This window comes from Penicillium canescens, assembly GCF_028828765.1.
Source record: "Penicillium canescens strain IBT 15451 chromosome Unknown utg000003l_segment0_segment0, whole genome shotgun sequence".
NCBI classification, from domain to species: Eukaryota; Fungi; Ascomycota; class Eurotiomycetes; order Eurotiales; family Aspergillaceae; genus Penicillium; species Penicillium canescens.
The window spans coordinates 1,265,118-1,287,067 of NW_026703965.1; the positions used below are offsets into that span (position 1 = coordinate 1,265,118).

General features: G+C 47.2%; 5 protein-coding genes across 5 annotated transcripts; 2 read left to right on the top strand and 3 right to left on the bottom strand.

Annotated features, from left to right (window-relative positions):
* Positions 1–664: 664 nt before the first annotated feature.
* Positions 665–1,239, bottom strand: N7446_003955 (uncharacterized protein; the record flags this gene model as incomplete). Its single annotated transcript, XM_058512704.1, has 3 exons — positions 665–835; positions 876–1,108; positions 1,167–1,239. 3 exons carry the CDS (start codon positions 1,237–1,239, stop codon positions 665–667), a joined length of 477 nt encoding a protein of 158 aa, XP_058374033.1.
* Positions 1,240–9,692: 8,453 nt separating this feature from the next.
* N7446_003956 (uncharacterized protein) lies at positions 9,693–10,284 on the top strand (the record flags this gene model as incomplete). Its single annotated transcript, XM_058512705.1, has 2 exons — positions 9,693–9,818; positions 9,880–10,284. 2 exons carry the CDS (start codon positions 9,693–9,695, stop codon positions 10,282–10,284), a joined length of 531 nt encoding a protein of 176 aa, XP_058374034.1.
* A 6,097-nt stretch (positions 10,285–16,381) lies between these two features.
* On the bottom strand, positions 16,382–16,636 carry N7446_003957 (uncharacterized protein; the record flags this gene model as incomplete). Its single annotated transcript, XM_058512706.1, has 1 exon — positions 16,382–16,636. One exon carries the CDS (start codon positions 16,634–16,636, stop codon positions 16,382–16,384), a length of 255 nt encoding a protein of 84 aa, XP_058374035.1.
* A 1,236-nt stretch (positions 16,637–17,872) lies between these two features.
* Positions 17,873–19,543, top strand: N7446_003958 (ankyrin repeat domain-containing protein; the record flags this gene model as incomplete). Its single annotated transcript, XM_058512707.1, has 2 exons — positions 17,873–18,169; positions 18,215–19,543. 2 exons carry the CDS (start codon positions 17,873–17,875, stop codon positions 19,541–19,543), a joined length of 1,626 nt encoding a protein of 541 aa, XP_058374036.1.
* A 712-nt stretch (positions 19,544–20,255) lies between these two features.
* On the bottom strand, positions 20,256–20,624 carry N7446_003959 (uncharacterized protein; the record flags this gene model as incomplete). Its single annotated transcript, XM_058512708.1, has 1 exon — positions 20,256–20,624. The coding sequence occupies one exon, from the start codon at positions 20,622–20,624 to the stop codon at positions 20,256–20,258; it is 369 nt and encodes a 122-aa protein (XP_058374037.1).
* Positions 20,625–21,950: the final 1,326 nt, after the last annotated feature.

The window sequence follows — 21,950 nt, forward strand, 5'->3', positions numbered from 1 at the left end:
TACGATATCAACTTTCCGGCGCGCAGTTGAAGCGAAGCTCGCCTCCTGTCTTTCATATATTACACATTATGAGATAAGGGGGCTAGTACAGGAGGATGACCACGGCTTTTGTCTCTTAATAGTTCTGCTGACTGGCGCTATCTCTGGCCTCCAAGCATTTATGTTCTCGTCGAACTAGACAAAGAATATATGCCACCGCAATTTCAACGTAGAGACCAGTTACGACCTCAATGCACATATCTATTCTTAGGACATGACTACTACATACGATATAGAAACTTCAAACTTATATTATGCTACAAGAATGCGACAACATGCTAAAAGCATATGCAGAAAAAGGGCTTGGTTATAGTGGTAAACATAAGGCTTTATTAGGCATAGTAGGATAACATAGCTTGCTTACTAAAACATTTGCAGCCTTGAGTTCAAGAACAGAAAAATAGAAAACCGCCTGGTATAGTAAAGACGAGGCTATAGCACAACTAGTGAAAAACTATATCTCTTCTTATACGTATGATTGGCTTCCTTCTAGAAGCTGGTAGTCTTGCAATATCTTCATAGCTTCCGTAACACCTATTCCCACGCGAACCAGCTCGCTCTCTAAATGTTTCGCCAAACGTCGGCTGGCGTCGAGTTCCCCGTTAATCTCTCGATACTTTACCTCCTATTCCAGCTTTTCCTTGAGCAAATCCTCCGAGTAGGCTTTAGCACGTATAAGTTCGGCTGCAAGTTCCTTATTTGCGATTTCCAGTCGTTGAATAGTGACTGTGAAAGAGCCACCCCTAGAATCTGTCTCGGGTGGCTTTGAAAGCTTCGGTGGGGACGGGCGCTTAATCTTTCAGCATTTTGACATTCCGTAAACATGGGTGGCTCACCTCGGCGCTTATCTCAGAGCCTGCGTCAAAATCTCGCAATGTCTGCGGACTAACGGCTTCTATCGAACACCTAAGTGCATCACGTATGTCCTGATAGAAGCTAACCGTCCTATTGCTTAAATTTGTTCTTAATAGATGTTTTTGAGAATCCGAGACCGACCATGCGTAGCCGTCTGCTATAGAGGGCTGTAATCGGACCCGACTCGGTGCGACAGTTAGACCTAATCGCTCATCTAATTATGCCGTTAGTTGCCAACCACGTCTGGTGCTTTCTTGGCTTAGGCGTCATACGAATATGAGCTGCCAGAGCTTCCCGGCATTGCTGCCTAGACAGAGCACGTTTCTCGTTGCTTGTGAGTGTCATTTGGGATCCCTTCCTGACTGATAATCCTTGGTCTATAACAAAGCGTGGGCTATATGCGTATCTATCTATATACCTGGCTATTAACGTTTATTGTCGATACCCTTGTACTGGAATTTCTTCGCACCATCTAGCACGGGGCTTATAACTACCTGTGTTTAAATGCCAGAATTACCACATTGGCGGGCGCCACAGCCCAAGGCTAAGGCGAGTTAGGACTCGGAATCTCCCACATTTCTATTGCTTCATACGTGTTTGGTAAATCATTGTTAGATGCCTAGGCTCTCACCTATGGTTACAGTAGCCATGGGGTGGTTTTTCCCGCAGCTAGATTTGACTGCTTTATGTACGCAATTAAAATATCTCGTTAAGGAAACGTAATATATATTACTATAGTGCAAAACCTAGAAAAGCCTGACCCTTTTTCCGTCGCCTATTGGAATCGGATGACAATTACCGGACCTTAGATCTCGAAAAGAGGCTAGCGGCAACTATGATAGTTCCACGGAGATATAGATCCAGACTTTCTGGTGTTTCAGATTTTGAGTCGGACAAAGGGCGGTTGTTCGAATAGCTCTTGTCAAACCTGAGGGCGACTTCCATTGTCCCTAAAGGGCCAATTTGTAATTGAGCGAAAGGGCCGGCTCATAGTAGCGCTTTCCGACAAAATAAATACTCTGAGAATCCGCTGATGGCCGGTGTAAGGTTTGCCAGAATCATTCATCTTCTCTAGTATAGATGGCGCAAATCTCACCCAGGCGACTGCGCCAGAATAGAGCCATTTCTCCGGAGAGACTCAGCCTACTGGGCCATCCGCCCCAGATGCGATCTACATCGACCACGAGGAAGAAAAGAGTCCTGGGTCATTCGCGCCGGTTGGCGAAGAATGCCATGGGAGATATCCCCATCAGCCTATCACGTGAACGCATCAATATCTCTGATCACGTAACCAGACGTATTCTCCTCGACCAATGGCCCTCGTCGCTCAGGTGTAACTGTCTGATCATTTTCTATCTTCCAAGCACACGCAAAATACCGTGTGCTGACTAACATACAGGATGACTAAGTCATGTTATCTAATTACATAGATCCACAACTCCGACACACCCCCTCAGCGCTGGCACTCTCTGGCAACGCTGGACCAATTCCCTCAATTCCTCCAATTCCTCAATTTCCATCCTCCAATTCAATCAAATGCCTCACGTCCCTCAATCCTAGCATCTTAACGAAGGCTGTATGCTTTTGTCTCGGTAGCACCTTGGTGAGTCCATCCGCTATCATTTGTGCGGTGGGAACCCATTTGATGCGAATCCGCCCATCCTTGACCTCCTGTCGTAGCCAATGACCGTGGATGTCGACATGTCGAAGCTTCGTATCAAATGGTGTATCCTCGGCATTGATCAAAGCAATTGTTCGACTGTTGTCGCACTCGATTGTCAATGGTTGTGGGTATTGGAACCCAATCCTTGTGAACAGTCGATCCCACCACTGAAGAGCCTTTCCGGCGTCAGATAGGCCTAGTAATTCAGCCTCTGTCGTCGACGTTGTTACTGTACGCTGCTTGGTGGCCTTCCAATCGACTGGACCTCCGAATATCTGGCAGATGTAGCCGGCGGAGCTCTTCCTATCGCTGTGGTCTGCATATGATGCGTCACTCGATATCTTCACCACCTCGCTGTCTTCCGCAACTGGACCGAACTCGATTGCCATAAACCGTGTGGTATATAGGTAGACAATCAAGCGATCAACTGCAGCTTGGTGCTTAGGTCCCGGGTTCGTCATGAACTGGGAAAGCACTGAAGCCACCTTTGCGGCGTCTGCTCGCGTGATTGTGGTGCTATACTGTACCGATCCCACCTTCTGTTGGTAGGCATGAATCTCTTGGGGGGTGGCTTGTCCCTCGTATGCCTGCAGTGGTTCAACACCTGCTGGTGTATATACTGGCGCTCTCCCAGTGAGCTTATAGCGCTCAGCAACCCCTGCAAGGTAGCTGTCCTGCACAAGCCACAGCTTCCTCTCTATACGATTCCGTAGGATTCGAATACCGAGGAACCATTCAGCATCCCCTTGGTCAGTCAAATGCCAGTGCTTCTCGAGTTCTCGCTCTAGCTGACGTGCTCTCTCCTTTGCCATTCGGTGACTAGCAATTAGGATATCATCGACATAGAAGAACACGATGATCCCTTCTCCGACGAACACACATGGGTCCTCAGCAACCTGCTCGAGTCCCAATTTCCTTAGCACTGCTGCTGCGTCCTGCTGCCATAGACGCGGTGCGATACGCAGTCCATAGAGCGCTCGATGTAGCAGCCAGCATCGTCCGTTTGTCTTATAACCCTCTGGCATCAGCGTGTAGACCCGAGAGCGCAGTTTGCTGTTCAAAAAGGCATTTACTGCGTCCCGCTGACGTAGATCTAGGTCATATGCAGCAACCAACGCAAATAGCGTTCTTGCTGTGCGAGCTGCGAGCGTTGCAGCCCTTTTTTCTTCTGATGATATGGTCTGCAGATCTCCGCGTACACAGATGCGTGCCTTGCACTTGAGAAGAAACCCGTCTTGATCAAACTTATAGGCATATACCCACATGAGAGGCAACACCTGGATCCCACGATCCTTCGGCGTTTCCACTTCCTGGTACGTACTCTTTGCTTGTAGACCATCTAATTCCACCCTCATTGCCTTGCTGAACCCATCACTTAGCGGGTGCTTCCACACGTCTTTAAACCTCTCTGGCGGCGGTGGTAGGTCATCCCTATGCTGGCGACACGTGGGTTTCGGGGCAAATAGACCTGTTGCAAAAGCTTGGAGGGACACCGGCGTAGTATCGTCATCTGCTAACGCGGTTTTATAGGCAAACTCCTCGTCTCTCCGTTGCTTGCGTATCCTCGGTCCAATCACGATGTTTTCGACGTCTAGTCCATCGATATGACCCGATATCACCTCTTCATTCACAACCGGCGACTCCGTAGTATCATCATCTGCTTCCGACGTCGTCGATTGTATTGATATAGGCGATTCTGGTATCAGATCACCCTCAATCTCATGATTTTGGTTACCATACCCCACCCCCTGATCTGTGGCAGAATCCAAACCATTCGGCGATCGTGGTGGTGTGTGGGCATATGACTCCTGTCCCTTTGAGTCTGTTTTCTCTGTATCCCCCTGGTCTCCCTCCTCTGCAGCAGTTGGTGTGGTTGGCTCATCCGTGGCAAGATATTCACCCGCACCCCCTGCTGCTAGAGAGAGTTCTAGAGCATCATTTGTCCCTGTGACTTCTAGTTGTTCTGATAGACCCTGAAGAATTGATTCTATCTCCATGTCCTGTTCAATCACTTTTGGTGGTGTGGCCTGCGGAACTGGCATTTGGATCACCTCATCAATGACTATTTCGGCCGAAAAGCGCCTCGATTCGTCAAAGACAGCATCCCTTACCATCCGAACCTGACCACGATGTGGCATCCAAATCTTCCAGATATTTGACGCCACAAACCCGACTAGATATCCAACCTCTGCCCTTGATTGCATCTTGTTAAGGCGTGGAATCGTCGGAATTCGACAATAAGCTAGCGAGCCGTATAGCCGCACGTTGGATAACGACGTCTTTGGCTTCTCGCTATTGTCGATGAACTTGCGTGCTTCCTCCCATGGAATGATCCACTTCCCATCCACCCTTGTCGGCGTACGATTCAGTAGATATACGGCAGCATTAATGGCCTCGGGCCACAACTTCTCAGGCAATTTCCCTTCCTTAAGAAGTGCCCGAGCACGCTTAATGAGCACACCCCCTGATCGTTCGCCGGGTCCATTCATCTCTGGCGAGTATGGGACTGTGAACGTGTGAATACACCCCATTGAGTCAATCATCTTGTGGATTCGCATGTCAACCGACTTCTCGTTGTCGGAGTGCCATACTTTGATAGGCAGTTGTAGCCACTTGATAGCAAACGCCACAAAGCTCTGGATCGCTTCCTGACAGCCGTTCTTGTTAACGTGTGTCATAGTCCAATGGAAGTGAATCCCTTCCACATAGAAATGGGTAATCCAGCAGTGCTGGTTATAACCCATCGTCATCGGAATTAGATCAAAGTAGACCCGTCCATATCGTCCATAGTGCTTGCCAATTGGACGTCGAGATATCTGGCGAGGGGCATTGACAAGATTACAAACCTCGCATAACTCTGTCTCCCCTTCCGATCCATTCTTGATCTCGACTCCATTCACTAGATACGGCAACTGACCAATCGCGCCCTGATAGACATGCCCTAGTCGTCGATGCCACGTACTCGCTGTTGCCGACGATATCAGCGGCTTCTCAGACTGTCGTCGGGTAGCCAGCGCTACACCATCGTTTGACTTCTCATTCCTTGGCTGTAAGCAAAGATAGATATCCTGATCCGGATCCCGATATACCACCATCACCGGAACTCCTTTGTTATCGATAACCCAGCCTTTCTTCGTGTTCCACCATCCCCCCTTCTCCTCAACTCTAGCTAGCGATACTAGGTTGCAGTGGAAGGATGGCGAGTATAGGCAGTTCGAGAGGGATATGTTACGCGCCACTCCGGTAACTGGATCTATCCCTGTCATGATTGCAGTGCCAACACCTAAGGCGGGTGTTTGACCATTTCCTGTACGGAGATAGGTCTTGTTTTCCTTGTAATCAATGAACTTTGTACGGTCATTGCACACATGAACGCTCGCACCCGAGTCCATTACCCATTGATCCCGATACTGATCATCTAGCATCATAGTGGAGAACCCTGTGTAGGTTGTAATGTTGTCTGAGGCCTCGGTGGTAGCCAGATTTGCCGATCTCTGGTCTCCAAATCCACCCTTATTCTTGATCTCGTTCTCAACCCATATCTTCCATTCGGGCTCTCTCCCGAAAGCTTTGTTGATCTTCGCTTGTCGGTGATCCGCAACTTTCCACCCTTCTGGTCGGATAGTTGGATTCATCGACCAACAGTCGGCAACAGCATGGAACCCTCCACACGGGCACACACGCCGATCCTTGAATTCGATAAACGTCTCTGCTTGATTCCCTGGCTTAGCCTCCTTGTGGCCTTGCCATGTTGACGTTGCGAACGCTGGCTTAGAATTCGGCACAGCGGGCGCTGTCTTTCGAGTTTCCGTATAGGACGCACGAAAGGAATCGAGTAAGGCGACCATGTTTGTAGGTTGGCTTTCAATCACAATCTGTTGATATCGAGCCTCCCACCATACTGGTAGAACCTCCTTCACGGCCTTCAAGAAAAGAACTGAGTGAAAGGTGTCACTCTCAAGCTGCAGTTTGATAACCTCTTCACGTAGAAGCTCCCAATCTTCTAGCCATTGCAACACATTCGCACCCTTCTTCGGGCCTTTGATGTCCTCCTCTCTCCATCGGAGGAGCACATCCACATTGTACGAGTTTGATCTCGCAAACCGCTTGTATAGGAACCTCAGTCTCTCGTATGGTGTTTCCAGGCGGTCCATGATGCGCTGGAGCTTCACCTCAATTGAGTTGGTGATAGCTTGATCCACCAGACGGAGTCCCTTCTGTTGCTCCTTATACTCGGCTAAACTGAGCTTGTAGAGATCCATATCATCTCTCCAGCTTGCCTTTTCCTCCTTATATTCCTCTTTTAGGAGTCTCAACTGCGCCGTAGACAGGTCCTCGGCCAGTTGAAGTGTCGGTATTTCGGGCCGAACAGGCATCTCCATAGGTTGCCGAAGGGTGCTTCTAGATAGCTCCGGGTTACAATAAACCCATACATCTAGATTCTGGGCATACCGCTTCATTGCGGCATACCAAGAATGCCATTGCGCAGCACTCTTTAGCTTCTCTCCTCTCCATTGTGAGACAGTACTCGTCGAGTCCATGGTTTATCGGACACGTGTGGTCGTATATTGTGATCTCGGAGGTGGTTTCGACGTAGCGTATGCGTGCCTTGTCGATGCTCAGAGGAACTACTCAAACGATCCAAACACGTCTGAATAGCTTCAAATCCTTTCAACAGTCGATATCAGAGATAAGCCGGGCTCATAACTCTCTGATCACGTAACCAGACGTATTCTCCTCGACCAATGGCCCTCGTCGCTCAGGTGTAACTGTCTGATCATTTTCTATCTTCCAAGCACACGCAAAATACCGTGTGCTGACTAACATACAGGATGACTAAGTCATGTTATCTAATTACATAGATCCACAACTCCGACACAATATTACACTACGACTGCGTCAGCAACAGTCCCCGGGTCCTGAGCCCACGTGGTGGACTTCTCCCGAAATCCTCGGCCAGAAGGACGATAAGGAAAAGCAAGACCAGGCCATTACTAGTGAGGCGATTCGGCAAGCCTGGCTCTAACGTCTGCGCCCCAGAGCGTCTCGTCAATGTTCATCGGTCGAGTCTAATAAGACACAGAAGCGGAAACGCAAGTGTAAGGTCTAGGGTGACTAAGACGTGTAATCGATATGCCACGATTGGGTTGTTGTTATAACCAAGTGTTCTACGAAAGCGGTTATGTAGCTAACTCAATAAATACGGTCATTTCCCCTTAGATCCGAGTTACACATAGGCCTGTATAATATAGGATTTTGCAGAAACCGAGAGAAAGAACACATTGATCCACTTGCAGGCTTCGTTTAACTTCAGCCGGCTGGTAGAGTAGATAAAAATCTGCTTCTCCCTCCAGAGCCTTCTTGTTACTGTATCAAGAAATCATCACGTCATGTTTACCTTGCGTCTATCCGTCCTCCTATGCTTCGGTGCCCTGATTGCGGCAATCCCAGACCAAGATATTATGATCAGCTACAGGGCGATCATTCGAGTAAGTCAAACCTTCTGTCCCTGGAGGATTGTCTGATTCTGCGGCGAGAAGCTGATCTCAACCAACTCACCAGAATAGGATATATGAGCTCGAGGGTGACACCGAGCAAATCTTTCCTTCGGCTCTAGCCAGCGGTCGCCAGAGAGGAATATATTCCACCCCCCGAGGGGCAGAATATCAGGGCAAAGGGAATAGGTGGGCAATCTTTGCATCGAACGACAATCACGACTGACCGTTTCGCGCGTGTAGTTGCTACATTGTCCCCGCAGAACAACTCGCGTGGAGTCGCGTCGGCAAAGCCTGGATGCCTCAAGAGGACGACTTGGGCAACATGATCCGGTTTCGTGATGGGGAAAGCCTTATTTGCTTCGAGCTAGTTTCGGAACCCGAACTTTTCGCGTGCGTTTCTAAAATGAAGACCAGACGAAGAGCGTTCAGCTGACAGCACAACCCGCGAAATCGAAGGCAACACGAGAGCGTAAGGCAAGATCTTGGACATCACGGCAAGATAAGACGCCGCCTCCTTTGGTCGTTCAGGAATGCGAGCGGTGTGTACGGAGCTTCCAACTAGGCAATATGTAAGGAGGTGGTCATAACACAGGTACTTTTGGAAATGCAGTTCTTGGAAAAAAAAAAAAAAAAGGGGGGATCTGTAGGACTCGAACCCCTGCCCTGCTGATCGGAAAATTAAGCACGCTGGAGGGGCATAGACGCGCCTAACTATGTACGCTAAACTGGCAACATCAAAAGAGTTATATTACATTACGGTTACCGAGTTTTTAGCACATTCGATTACCATCCCCGCCAAGCACTTTTATACGACAAAATCCTTTTCCTGCGATGCGGTAGTATCAAAGAGTGGAAATCAAACGTCAGAATTCCAGAAAAGACGCGCATTTTGGTGGATGTCACCAATCAACCTTGAAAATATATTTCGTCATGGGCATCGCAAAAAATAAGCAAATCTGCATTTCAGGCCTGGAGAAGCCATGAATCTCAACATTTATGTATAGAGTACAAAGTCCAGATGCTACACCCCAAATCAAGCCATCCTAGAGCCATCGTAAACATAGCATATTCCGTGTCTTTCTTCTTGCTGATTGAGAGGCGAATATATGGATGGTCCGTGCAGACAAGAGAGAGAGATATCGACGCGGGTAAAAGTTCATTCGGATTAACCTATCCCAGCTAGACATAGGAAGATAGACAGAATAACAACATAAATGCGGTCGCGTTGAAGCCTCGCCAAAAAGGAACCTACAATCGAATTGACACCCATCAAAAACTTGGCTCACTCTACATCAACAATACCTCTCAGCATGAGGATCTGGATGAGACCATGGAACTTCATGTGCGAAGCATTTTCCATTCTGCTTGCATACGTTTGTCATAGTCCCAACCCCTCTAATAAGTAACTGTTGCTACATGTTGAACGCGCGAAACATGGCAGACAATAAGATGGGGGTTCCCTCTCTATCTGGATGGGTGCAATGTACCAAGCAAGAGTACACAACACTAGATACACCTCAGAAACATGTCACGCCGCGACTATTCTCTTGTTCTTCAAACCGTAGCTCGGTCACTTGGTATAAAGACCCTCCTATGTCAAAGCCCTGGTCCTTACTACCAAGCAGCAAACTCTCACAATGGACGGTCTTCACAATGAGCATGAAGCGAAAGTTGAGCAAGACCAAGGTAGAGGAAGCATCCCGCCAGGTTACATTAATGAGCTCCCAGAATTTCCAGCGATGCAGGATCTGGGTCAGCAGCCGGTAAGCAACGATTGCACCCCCCATGCAGCTGCACACTAACCTTAGCAACAAGCTCCCACAGTTGCAGCTGCCCCCGAACGAGGCACACACCTTGGCCGCTGAACCATTCCAACCGCTCGTTGAAGAATTGAAGCGGCTGAATCAAGACGACCCACAACTAGCGCACCAGGCTGCACAAATAGTGAGGCTTTACCGACTGCTGTATGAGTCTTATGTTGCAAGAAAGTCTGAGAGCCAACGTCTTGAGAAGGCGAACGGGGAACTCCGCACGGCAAACCTCCAGTTATGCCAAGAGAGTGAATTCTTGAAAGGTCGATACGCCGAACAGGAAGAGGAACTGGCCTATTTTGGACAAGCCTTTGACAAACTCAGCACTGGCATCGGTAGCCTCTTAGTGGACTCAGAGGGCTGCAGTTCAGAACCGTTGCTCGATACAGGCGTCAAGGTAGGCGAGGAGTCTTCATGAATTGCTATATCTAAGCCTTTGACCACGAATACTTCACAAATACAATACCGTCAACAATCAGAAACCTCATACTGCCCTTCATACGTGGTATTATCATCATAATTGCAATTCTCCTTCAAGCATATGGTCATTTTAAATGTCGCGGATCATGGTCTCATAGGTAGCGGAGTCTCGGTCGGCTTGAGGTTGGCGACCTCTATGCCTTGGCAGCGGAACTTGCACTGCACAAGCTGTTGGTCGATTGAAACCAACATGGCGAAGGTAGCACGATCCAGAGCTTATTAGCTGAAGCTAGGACAGTCAGTAACCTCACGGTAGGCTACGAAAGCTTCAGGGCTTACCTCTAGACATAACCGCCAACTGCCCAATATAGCACCTGGGACAGCAACAACTAGAAGAATAAGTGCTATTATGCACACTTGGTACATTTCAGATCGCAAACTTGAACGGCCAATATGTCCGGTCATTGACTTTCGAAAGAGCCAGTAGAATCCTAGGGCGAGGCAGATATAATCAAGAACAAAAATGACAACTATGATGAAGCGCAACAGTAGACAAGTGTGTAAACACAAAATATCGGCTAACAATTTGCTCAAGCTTGACGAGGCCGCCACAGCAAAGCAAACAACGCGAGGAGTAACGAAAGGGAGATCCAATGCCTTGGCAAGCCGAAGACACTAGTGAGGTATTTCCAGTTACTCGACTGTACTGGACACTTCATTTGGAAACCACGTACCTCAGAGACAGACGGTAATATGCTGATTATGCCAATCAAAATTCCCTGGACTGTATACGGTGAGCTGTTTTCTTAGAACGAGGTTAGGTTTGGCAAACCTTTCTCATTTTTTCCAGCCCAAGTAAAACTCACGAGCACACCAACCGAGGCGAAAGTAACTAATGCAACTGCAAAGTTCAGCTTCTGGTAAAGTGGAAGTTTGGTAAGGATTCGGCCGCATAAAAGAAGATGGAGAAAATAGATGAACAACAATATTGTGTCTAAGATGCAATGCGTTATCCGGTGGACTCCCATGGTTGATTTGATATAGTGTGCTTTTCGAGCTGGGGAACTGCAGCTTATATTCCTGGATTACCTTGACACATCAATCAAAACTATATTTAACAGAACCATCTTGGCTCCTGGGAACGTTGGCATTTTAGTCAATTCCATTTTTTACTGTTTCTTTTTTTTTTTCTTTTTTGGGCGAGAAGCGTAGTAAATAGTGCATAGCTCCCGGGAACCAATCCCGGACAAGGTCGTAAATAAACAAATAGGTAGTATCAATACTGATGCTATCGATATAAACATAAGGATGGAAATATACCGCATCGTTGCGCTGCAGCTGGTGGCCGCTTCAACGTTGTCCCAAAGTTAGCCGCATACCGTGCCGGCAACATGGCTGGAACACTCCACGGGAAAGGCTGCGCTCGCTGTAGCAAAATATCGTCGAAACTGGCACATTTTAGATTTATTCCATGCCGCTCAAAGCTATGCTACTTCTTCTGAACTAAATACGTCTAGCGACCGAAGCAAAGAGGGGACGGACATGTTCATTTATATGTGGAAATCCAACTTCTTCAGCAGGTCGATAATACGTCATTGAACACTTCATATACCAAGCGGCTATCATTATATTCCATTAAACTTGACATATACCGTAGTGGTTGCAGCATCGAAGTATCGAGATTGCATATCGAACGAAGTTTTGTGAAGAGATGGGTCCAATATTGCTTTATTTCCGCTGGCCAATTACAAGGCTACATGATTATCCTTTTCAGCTCTCCGGCAACTCATGAATCCAAAAGTGATGAGGTGCATGGGTAGATTCTAATTTTGCTTTCATCGCGGCACATTTTGTCCTTCTTCGCGAGCAGATGCCAATAGGGGGGTTGGTAATGGGATCCATCAAATTGTCGTGATGGTAGGAAGGTGACCGGCGGCCGTGACAGTGCTGGCAATAAAGCACTCTATTTTGCTGATACACTGGCCTGGAAAGATGGCAAGGGGATGGCTTGAAATCTGGAGAGCGAATGTAATTTGTCGTATTACATTCACGTCTCCTAGCGATGGATATTCGCCCTAGACTGATGAGTAATAACATCTTCGTAAGCAAAATTCTGAGATGCATGAATAATGATGCATACTTGTCGGAAACCCACAGACTGACGCCGTGCAGCCAATGCATAGTGACGATGGAATGAACCTATCACGCGAAGAGATTGGCGAAAGCGAATCACACGCCTACTACCTTGGCTTTGCTCTGGATTGAATGATAGTGAAGACGGTCTGTAAACGAAATGGTAACAATTTGAGCTAGTCCTGTATTTAACTAATTTGAGGTACGCTCCCGCATCATGTGAGAGGAGTAAACCTCGCGAAATTCACCATCAACTAGCATTATCTGAAGTGCACGAGCTGGGCAAATATTAGATAAGTACAACAGTGACCATGAAGCAAAATTGGGACTCTGTTAAATTGTTCAATCTTTTCTCGGAATGAGTGCAACCAATCTGAGTGGCTGGAAAGCAACTTGAACTTTCAAATGCAAGTGCAGTTTCCGAAATCAAATTTGCCCAGTGATAATAGCAATAGGTGGAACCACAACTCGGGGGGAATCGGATTGTCATTGCATGTCCCTTTGAGGAGTGGCCACACTTGATACTTCAGTACTGTATGATTTTGTTTACTTTCTATTCGTTTAATATGAATTGCACATAGGAATGAGAGCATCTAAAGCTAAGTTTTAGCAAGAATAGAGTTTATTTGGAACGTCGGCATGAGACGAGCGAGATACGCCTACGGTGCAATCTTCAAACAAGACATTTACTGTGATTCCCAGAGTATAACGCAAAATGGATAGACTAAGTAGAACTAAAGCCGATTTTAGGAGAAGTTTAGGGTTGAGTCTTGTGGAAAGGGCGCTCTTCGACTTAGTAGTAATTTAGGCTTCTAAGACAAGACCACCCTGGTGAGTCACTGACATCTTGGCTCCTAAATTCACAGGCTGCATTAGTTAGCTCAATACGCGTTATCATAAGAGGTTGCAATTCCAAAGCAATTATCTACAGAGGAGGCATGCCAAAACCGCGTGCGTTGTCTTGTTCTGCCATGCTGCAAAGGTCGACTGATCATATAGTGATAGGTACGATATATTTACATCAAGGCTCACGCAATGTTCTTGTCTATAAATTTCAAGTAAGATGAGAAATTACGTATTACTGGAAATTGCCGACAATGTTTTGGACAAAGGTAAAGGGATCAAGGGCAGGACTATGCCTGAGAGAGCTTATACATGCCCCCGCTTCCATGCAAGTAGAATCTCTTCGTGGCCAGATGTTTATTTGAAAGTGCAGATCCCCATAACGATTACCGGTGAAATATTTGAGTAAGCTCAATATTTGCTCACGGATTCGATCGAGATGGCCCAGCCACGGCTCTATTCGGGGCAAAAGAAAACGTTGCTGATCAATGACCTCTCTCGTGGCCTTATCTAGGACCGAGAAGCGGATCTCCAAATAACGAACCATGCAGAATGGGCAGAGGTAAGACACGAATAAGAAAATGCCGTCGCAGCTGGTGGATTCTGATAAAACATCTGGCCCCACCCAGGAGAAAGAGGGCTGATCCTCGTAGCCGGGGAAATAGTAGCAATCGACAGTTGGCAGTACGTTTTCGGTATCGTTGATTGGAAGCGGGCCTCTCCATAATGAGACGGGCAAGGTGTCATGACCAAGAGTTCGAAGGGCAGGGGACAATGTGCCGTCCGAAAAATCCCCTCGAGGGAAGTTGTTGCCAAAAGGCAGAAAGTATTCTGAAGTAGAAGCCAGTGAGTAAATTCAGAGTTCAAGTTAAGAAGAACAAGCGAACTGACCATGATAAAGATCGTCTTCCATTGCTCTTGTGTTTTGCGATCGGTACAGTCGTGGCTGCCAACTATTTATCTATTATAGCACAAGGAGCCAACATTCACCCCAGTCCTATCCCACGTGCAGTTCTAGCGTTACGTAATTTCTCTTCAAATGATATAGTGTAGTTCATTCAGTAGTAGCATAAATGATCGTTTAAATCTGGCGCAAGAAAGATCTGTTTTTATTCACAACCGCAGACTGTCGCTGCGTGATGTCATATTATTTGAGCACCTGAACTGCCTGCACCTCATACTGCTGATTGACCGTGTCTATGACACGGGGTGCCTCCCTTTTTGTTCAACATATATCAGCGGCAATGCGTTCCGTTCGACTGTACGCTGCATTCTGATGGCTCTGAAATTCGGGGTTATCTTAAGATACTTGGTCTTGGAGCACTGAAGAAAGCAACTAATGCTGCATAGATTACTTTAGTAGGAGAATGTAGCTATTGCCATTTTATTTTGCGATTAAAAATCGAGGTTAAAATAGAGTTCTCGTAGTCAATATCAGAGAAGTTGACCGTTCATTGAAGCCAGCAGAGAACTCTGCGTTTGAAGAGATCTGCAAATTGTAAATTGCCTCAATTTGGCTCGCTAGTGTGTAACTGGGAAACCAGATGATGGTAGAAGTTGGTGAAACCCATAAGTATCTTGGAAGATATTAAGAATACCTCGACGGACCGATTGGAAAGCTTGACGCCTGTCACACAAGATCGCTTCTCTGTCGGTACAGATGCGGTACAGAGATTCATTGCTCTTCTCAAGCCAACCTTTTGAACCTACGAGGATACGAAATTCCTTTTCGGCGCCTTTGGCTCTTGTGTATTCCTTCATGTAGGCTTCCCATAAGCGCTGGTAAACATCCACCAGCCTCATGGCTTGAGGAATAAGGGTTGAGCGCTTCTCCATTAGGAGTTTAATTTCGTTCGTCAAGGGAGAGTTAAGACCCAACGCCACCTAAGCTTTCCGTTAGAGGAAAATGCGATTGTGGTAGGAGCTCTTACTACCTGATTCATCCGCGGAGGTGCAGACACGGGCTGTGCTCCCGAGATTCCAGCTTGAGGCTTCTCGGAGCTTTGAGAGCCTGAAGAGCAGCGTCTTCGTTTAGCAGGGCGCCTCTGGGGAGAACCTTCAGCCTGCATATTGGGGTTTTCTAAGAGTAGATTGTCCAGGAATTTCAAGGTTGCGATGCTTCTAATAAGCGAAGCCAACCCCTTTCTTATATAGATAATAAAAAAAAATTATTTAATTGTTATACATTATAAGTCTTTTTTAATTAATATCATCATGTATTTGTGGTGCTAGGGAATCGAGGGAGGAATAAGCTAGAAAGCATGACAAAAAGTGATGACCCGGCATTAAAAATTGCAGGCTCAGCGATGCCAAAATTTTGAGGCCCTGCCGATCACTAGTATAGATTCAAGCGAAAAATTGGTTGCCATCATCAAGGTCGATAAATGATGAAAACGATGCCATTACCACATGTTTGTTAGCTTCTCATGAACGTCCGAACTCAGAAGTTCACGAGGTCTTCAGCTTGCAAATGTGAATATATGCCCAGGGATACAATAAGGGAATGATATCTTGAGGCAGTCTTCGTGATTGTCTGGTTCTTGTATTCTTGCTCTTTGCACTTATCTTAACATGACAAATGGTTGCAACAAAAATATAGGGAGGGTCCCGTCACCATTTACGCTCTCGTATCTATTTGAGAACAATGTAATACATTGCTTTATTCAGGTTCTCGACATTCTGTAGTAGTGGCTATACATTTGTTGTCTAACACAGCGTCAAGTAGCACCGATTTTACCAGATTGCCAGCAAGCCCATACTTTTCCACAGTGTTCATCTATGTCACCTCGAATATATGATTATAGTTCCAGAGCTCCTTCTGCATTGATGTCAAGACGTTAATCTGCCGGAGTTCCCCGAGTCGTTCTACTGATTGATTCGTATGGAGATCTGTCCCAGTTTTGTGTCCATAAAGTGACCAAGAATAAGGCATGTACAAATATTCATTTCAACTTTAAAAAAAGCTTCGTCACCTGCAGTCTGCCAGAAGCTTGAGAAAACACACTACTATTGCTGAAACCACACAGAGCTGAAGTACAGGCCAGTAGTCCGACGAGGATGGGAATCCACTAGTAGGTTGCGTCAGATTGCTTGGTCTCCAAGGGACTTAAAATCTCAACTCACTCGTCTTCTTCAAAGGAGCTTGGAACAAATCCAGCCTCGCGCATTGATTCGAGTCTGAGGGACTCATCTTCTCCCCAGTCGATTCTTGAAGCGTCCAAATCAGTATCGTACGGTTTATCAAAGTCATTGTTGCGATCGGATCTGGAGCGGAGGGCAGCGAATTTAGCTGAAGGGTCGTTTGATGATGATGATGATGAAGTCTCCGTCTGAGTTGTAGTTTCGAGGGTGGCGCCGGTCTCGGGGTCTTGCATAGATCTCACCCTTATTGTCGCAGATATGGCATGAAGACTCAAAAGCAACGCAAAAAGCACCGTGAACAACAGTCGGAAATACATATCGCTATAACTCGATCAGTTCCGAGACTTTTTCTGAAGAGGCGCTGAGCAATGTTTCAGCTTCGTATCGGTGTAATGTTGTGAGCCGCTCCTCGAGACTCTGTTGGATTGAAAGGTGAAGAGCTACAATCTTCGGGGCTCATGAAGCCATATAGGGCTTTCCTCCTCTACAGTACTGGCATTAAGACTCCCGAGCTTAAGCCGGTTAGTCTTGGTAGATCCGGATTGAAGATCCTTCTTGGCGCTTATTGGAAGATTACTTGTTGAACAAAAGGGGGCGCCCCGTGTCATAGACATGAGTTCTAGAGGAGCATCGCGTAGCCATCACTAGAAACACACGTAGGGGTTTGAATAATTCAAAGACATGATGATAGAACGAGTTGATAATAAATATCTGATGACCAAATTTGATCAGGATGAGCAGTTTATATGCATGGGGTCCATGACAGTCAGTGATGCCGACTACATCAACAATAAGCGGGGCTGATGGCTCTACAAGTAGGTAGGTATTTCAAATCTCTCCATTGAGATATGGAGACAGCAATCAATGTCGGCCAAAATCGATACGTGACTCTTAGCTGTTCCTAGGAGCTCCGAAATATTTCGCTGCTGACTAAGCTCGGAGGCAGCAATCAGATTATAACCCGACTGAGATACCCCTCACTCCCAGGACATGCTGGCACATCAACACTAAGGCCTTGATCCTCACGGATAGATGTAACTATCATCTTTTTTTCCACAAGTCAAGTGAAAACATGCGAGCGATATAAGTCGCTTATTTATTTGCTCTCATTCCCCTCAGCGCAGTATTCTGGGGCGCACCATCTGAAATCCCTCGAAGGTACCAGTGCCTCCCACAAACTCAATCCTAAGTACGTCTTCGTTGACTATTGTACGATTTGGTTTGATTTTCCGTTCGGTTTGGCTTATTCATCTCATAGTCACCGTACCATGTTTCTCCACCATTTGCCCCCGGAATTAGTCCTAATAATAGGTACCTTCCTGGAGGCAGAAAGAGATATCTACTCATTATGTCAAACAAACAGGCAACTCTACATGCTCCTTATTCCATATCTCTATCACATAAACTCTCGAAATTCAGGCCGGGCACTGATGTGGGCTGCCATACAAGGGAGTGAACGTACAGCTCGAATGTCAATACAAGCAGGGGCTGAAATTGGATTGACGGATCGCTGCGGCCGGGGACCAATATCCTGGGCCGCGCAAAATGGCCATGAGGCCGTGGTGCAGCTTCTGCTTGATACTGGGAAGGTGGATGCGAACTCAAAGGACTATGAGGGTCAAACACCATTATACTGTGGCCCGGCAAGTCGTCATAAGGAGGTGGTGGAGCTTTTACTCGGGACTCGACAGGTGGAGGTTGACCAAAAGGACGAATGGAGCCAGACACCATTATCCTTGGCCGCGGAAAATGGCCACGACGCTGTAGTGAAGCTGTTACTTGAGACTGAATAGGTAGAGGTTGACTCAAAGGACAAATGGAGCCAGACACCATTATCCTGGGCCGCACGAAATGGCCATGAGGCTGTGGTGCGGCTATTGCTTGATACTGGGAAGGTGGATGTGAACTCAATGGACTGTGGTGATCGAACACCATTATTTTGGGCCTCTCTGGAGGGCTACGAGGAGGTGGTGAATTTGTTACTCGAGGCTGGAGAGATAGATGTGGACTTGAAGGACAACGGGGGCCGAACACCATTATGCGGGGCTGCGGGAAGCGGTCATGAGGCGACGGTGCAGTTGTTACTCGAAACTGGGAAGGTGAATGTGGATTCAAAGGACTCAAAAGGCCGAACACCCTTATCCTGGGCCGCGGGAAATGGCCGTGAGGCTGTTGTGAGGCTGCTATTTGAGACTGGACAGGTGGAGGTTGACTCGAAGGACTCCAGTGGCTGGACGCCATTATTTTGGGCCTCTCTGGAGGGCGACGAGGATGTGGTGAATTTGTTACTCGAGACTGGAGAAGTAGATGTGGACGTGAAGGACAACGAAGGTCGAACACCATTATGTGGGGCTGCGCTAGGCGGTCATGAGGCGACGGTGCAGTTGTTACTCGAGACTGGGAAGGTGAATGTGGATTCAAAGGACTCAAAAGGCCGAACACCCTTATCTCAGGCCGCGGAAAATGGCCGAGAGGCTGTAGTGAAGCTGTTACTTGAGACTGAACAGGTGGAGGTTGACCCAAAGGACAAACGGAGCCCGACACCATTCTCTTGGGCCGCACGAAATGGCCATGAGGCTGTGGTGCGGCTATTGCTTGATACTGGGAAGGTGGATGTGAACTCAATGGACTGTGGTGATCAAACACCACTATCCTTGGCCGCACGAAATGGCCGTGAGGCTGTGGTGCGGCTATTGCTTGCTACTGGGAAGGTAGATGTAAACTCAATGGACAGGGGTGACCGAACACCATTATTTTGGGCCTCTCTGGAGGGCTACGAGGAGGTGGTGAATTTGTTACTCGAGGCTGGAGAGATAGATGTGGACTTGAAGGACAACGGGGGTCGAACACCATTATGCGGGGCTGCGGGAAGCGGTCATGAGGCAGTGGTGCAGTTGTTACTCGAGACTGGGAAGGTGGAGGTTGACCCAAAGGACAAAGGGGGCCGGACACCATTGTCCTGGGCCGCACTGAATGGCCATGAAGCCGTGATGCGGCAATTGCTTGATACTGGGAAGGTGAATGTGAACTCAATGGACTATGAGGGTCGAACACCATTATACTGGGCCATGGCGAGGCGTTATAAGGAGGCGGTACAGCTTTTACTTGAAAATGACCAGGTGGATGTGGACTTATTATGACGTCGAGAATTGCGCCACGCAGAAGGATAATGAGGCGGTAGTGAGGCACTTACTCGGTAGATAGATTTAATAAATATGATGGTAACAATTGTATCCTAACGGCAGTCAAAACGTATTTCCTTTACAGCTGGCGCCATTCATATCGCCAGCTGAAACCTGAAAGGTTCATGCAACACACTTGACCAGCAAGGCACTATAATGGTATTAGTTGTACTCTGTGCTCTGTCTGTTTTGCTTGTTTGCACCGAGTTACTGTATGGACAAAAGGGTGAATTTTATTTCGACCCACCCCTTCGCAAGTCAGCAGTAATTGCCTTCGGCCGCAAATTTCTACCGGACTAACTTCACAACGCATCGTTCACCCCAGGTCAAGAAGACGCCGGGCTAGATCAGAAGCCCAACCAGCATTGTACATGGTCGGAGATTTTCTGAAGGGAGTTAAATCTAGACATGACCCATGCAGCATTGATGCCGTTGATTACTACTGTATTAGCTTACTACAAATAATACATGTCAAGGTAGGGTGCAGGGTGTGTGTGCATCATTTACCCTGACCCCTCGCGATGAAAAGAGATATGCAGGGTACCGCAACAATTCATATCCCTCTACGGCCAGCGACTTCAACAGATGCTATTCCATTTGCAGGTCAAAAGAAAGAAGGCGGAGGTAACGCCAAGGAAAATTCATTGAGTTAAATGATGAAAGTAGCTGTCTACAGTTCAAAGGGAGATTCAATCAATCCACTGGCTGGACAAGTAGAAAGGAACCGAGCTCCATCAATCCGAAGGTTTTCCCAGACGGAAGTATCGGCTGAACTGGCAGCACAGAAAGATCGACTCAAATTAGGTTCATGGTTACAACTGGGATGCTGGTGATTTTTGTATTGTTGCTCGTCCTCGTGGTTTCTCCTAGTCAGAAATTGTTGTTTTTGGAACCGGTCATTGTGGGAAAAGTCACCGAAGGCCAGAACTTGTAGCTTAGGAAGACCAGTCGGACCGAACACCCATTCGGCAAATTCCACGAACTCCTCCGCTTCAGCAGATGCTGAAAGGGTCTTTTCCACACTGCCTGACTCATTCATTTCCCAGACGGCCAATTCATCATTGACTATACTCGCCAGATCGCTCCAGCTATTGGTGTAAGGTTCTTGCCTAGGACTTTCAATGTTATAGTGTTGGCACGTATCTCTGGATAGCTTTGTCCGCAGCCGTGTTGTGATTTCGAGTGGAATATCCCTATGAAACCTCTCTGACCCAGTAAACCGGATATGCAAGATTTCAATAGCGGAACGCGTGGCCAAGGGTTCAAGACAAAGTCTCTGTCAAGGTCAGCAAGACTTAATTTTGCATCCAATTCTCACGACTTACCACGGTAGATGGACTTGCACAAATACCAAGAGCAGTTATTCTAGAGAGAATGAAGGCATCAAACTGGCCTTCAAGCCATTGGGGTGACACATCCCGCTCTTCTTCGAACAGGCCTTCATCATCAAGTGGAACAAGTCGACGTTCATGGTAAGAAAGACTCTCAAGCGTATATTGGTGATGTTTGATGACTGATTCAATACGAGGGGATTCCTCAAAGTTGGACAGTTTCAGATACAAATGTCTCAATCCTTTGAATGAGACCAGAAATGTTAATGCTGGAGTCAGATCTTGGCCAAAACCGTCTAGTAAGTTGTCGCAGACGAATTCGAAAAGCTTTAGTTGTAGCGTGTCTTTTGAGCGTGACAAGGACCTCAAGAACCGTAGCTGATTGGGGCAATCTCGCATAGACAAAGCTCGAAGGGATCCAAATCTCCACGCCGGCCCGAGCTTAAGGGTTTGTGAAAAGGGAACTTTACACAGCGTTAGGGATAAGAGTGAAGGGAGAGCGCTTGAATGGAATACCCCAGAGGGCTGCCCGAAAATATCCTCAACGAGGTTCGGGGCATCAGCAGAGCTGACAAGCCCAATTGAAAGAGTTGTCAAGTGTGCAGAATTTCGGCGAATGCATTGTTGCAAAGAATTGACCTCAGCCGGTTGCTGAATACCTTCCCACTCTATGGTTTTCAAAGACGAAAACTCGGAAAGACCATCCAGCGCACCTCCTGCCTCGGGGCAAGAGCCATCCGTGATGAGCGAAAGCCTATTGAGGCTCCTCTGATGCCGGCATAGGTATCCGTTTTTGTCCAGGATACCTGGTGAAAGGCATGTGCCAAGACCCCACCTAATGAAAGTAAGTGAATATGAGGTAGGACAGCGGACTAGCAGTTGCTAACCGATAGACTCACTGGAATGAAAGGAGGCTATTTCCTTTGAGACATGCGAAGACCATTTGCATTTGGTCAGAGATGTCATCTAAAAACTGCTGATGCGCCTTTGCCTCATCGGAAGTGCCCAGGGTAGATGGGGTATGTGTCAGCCCC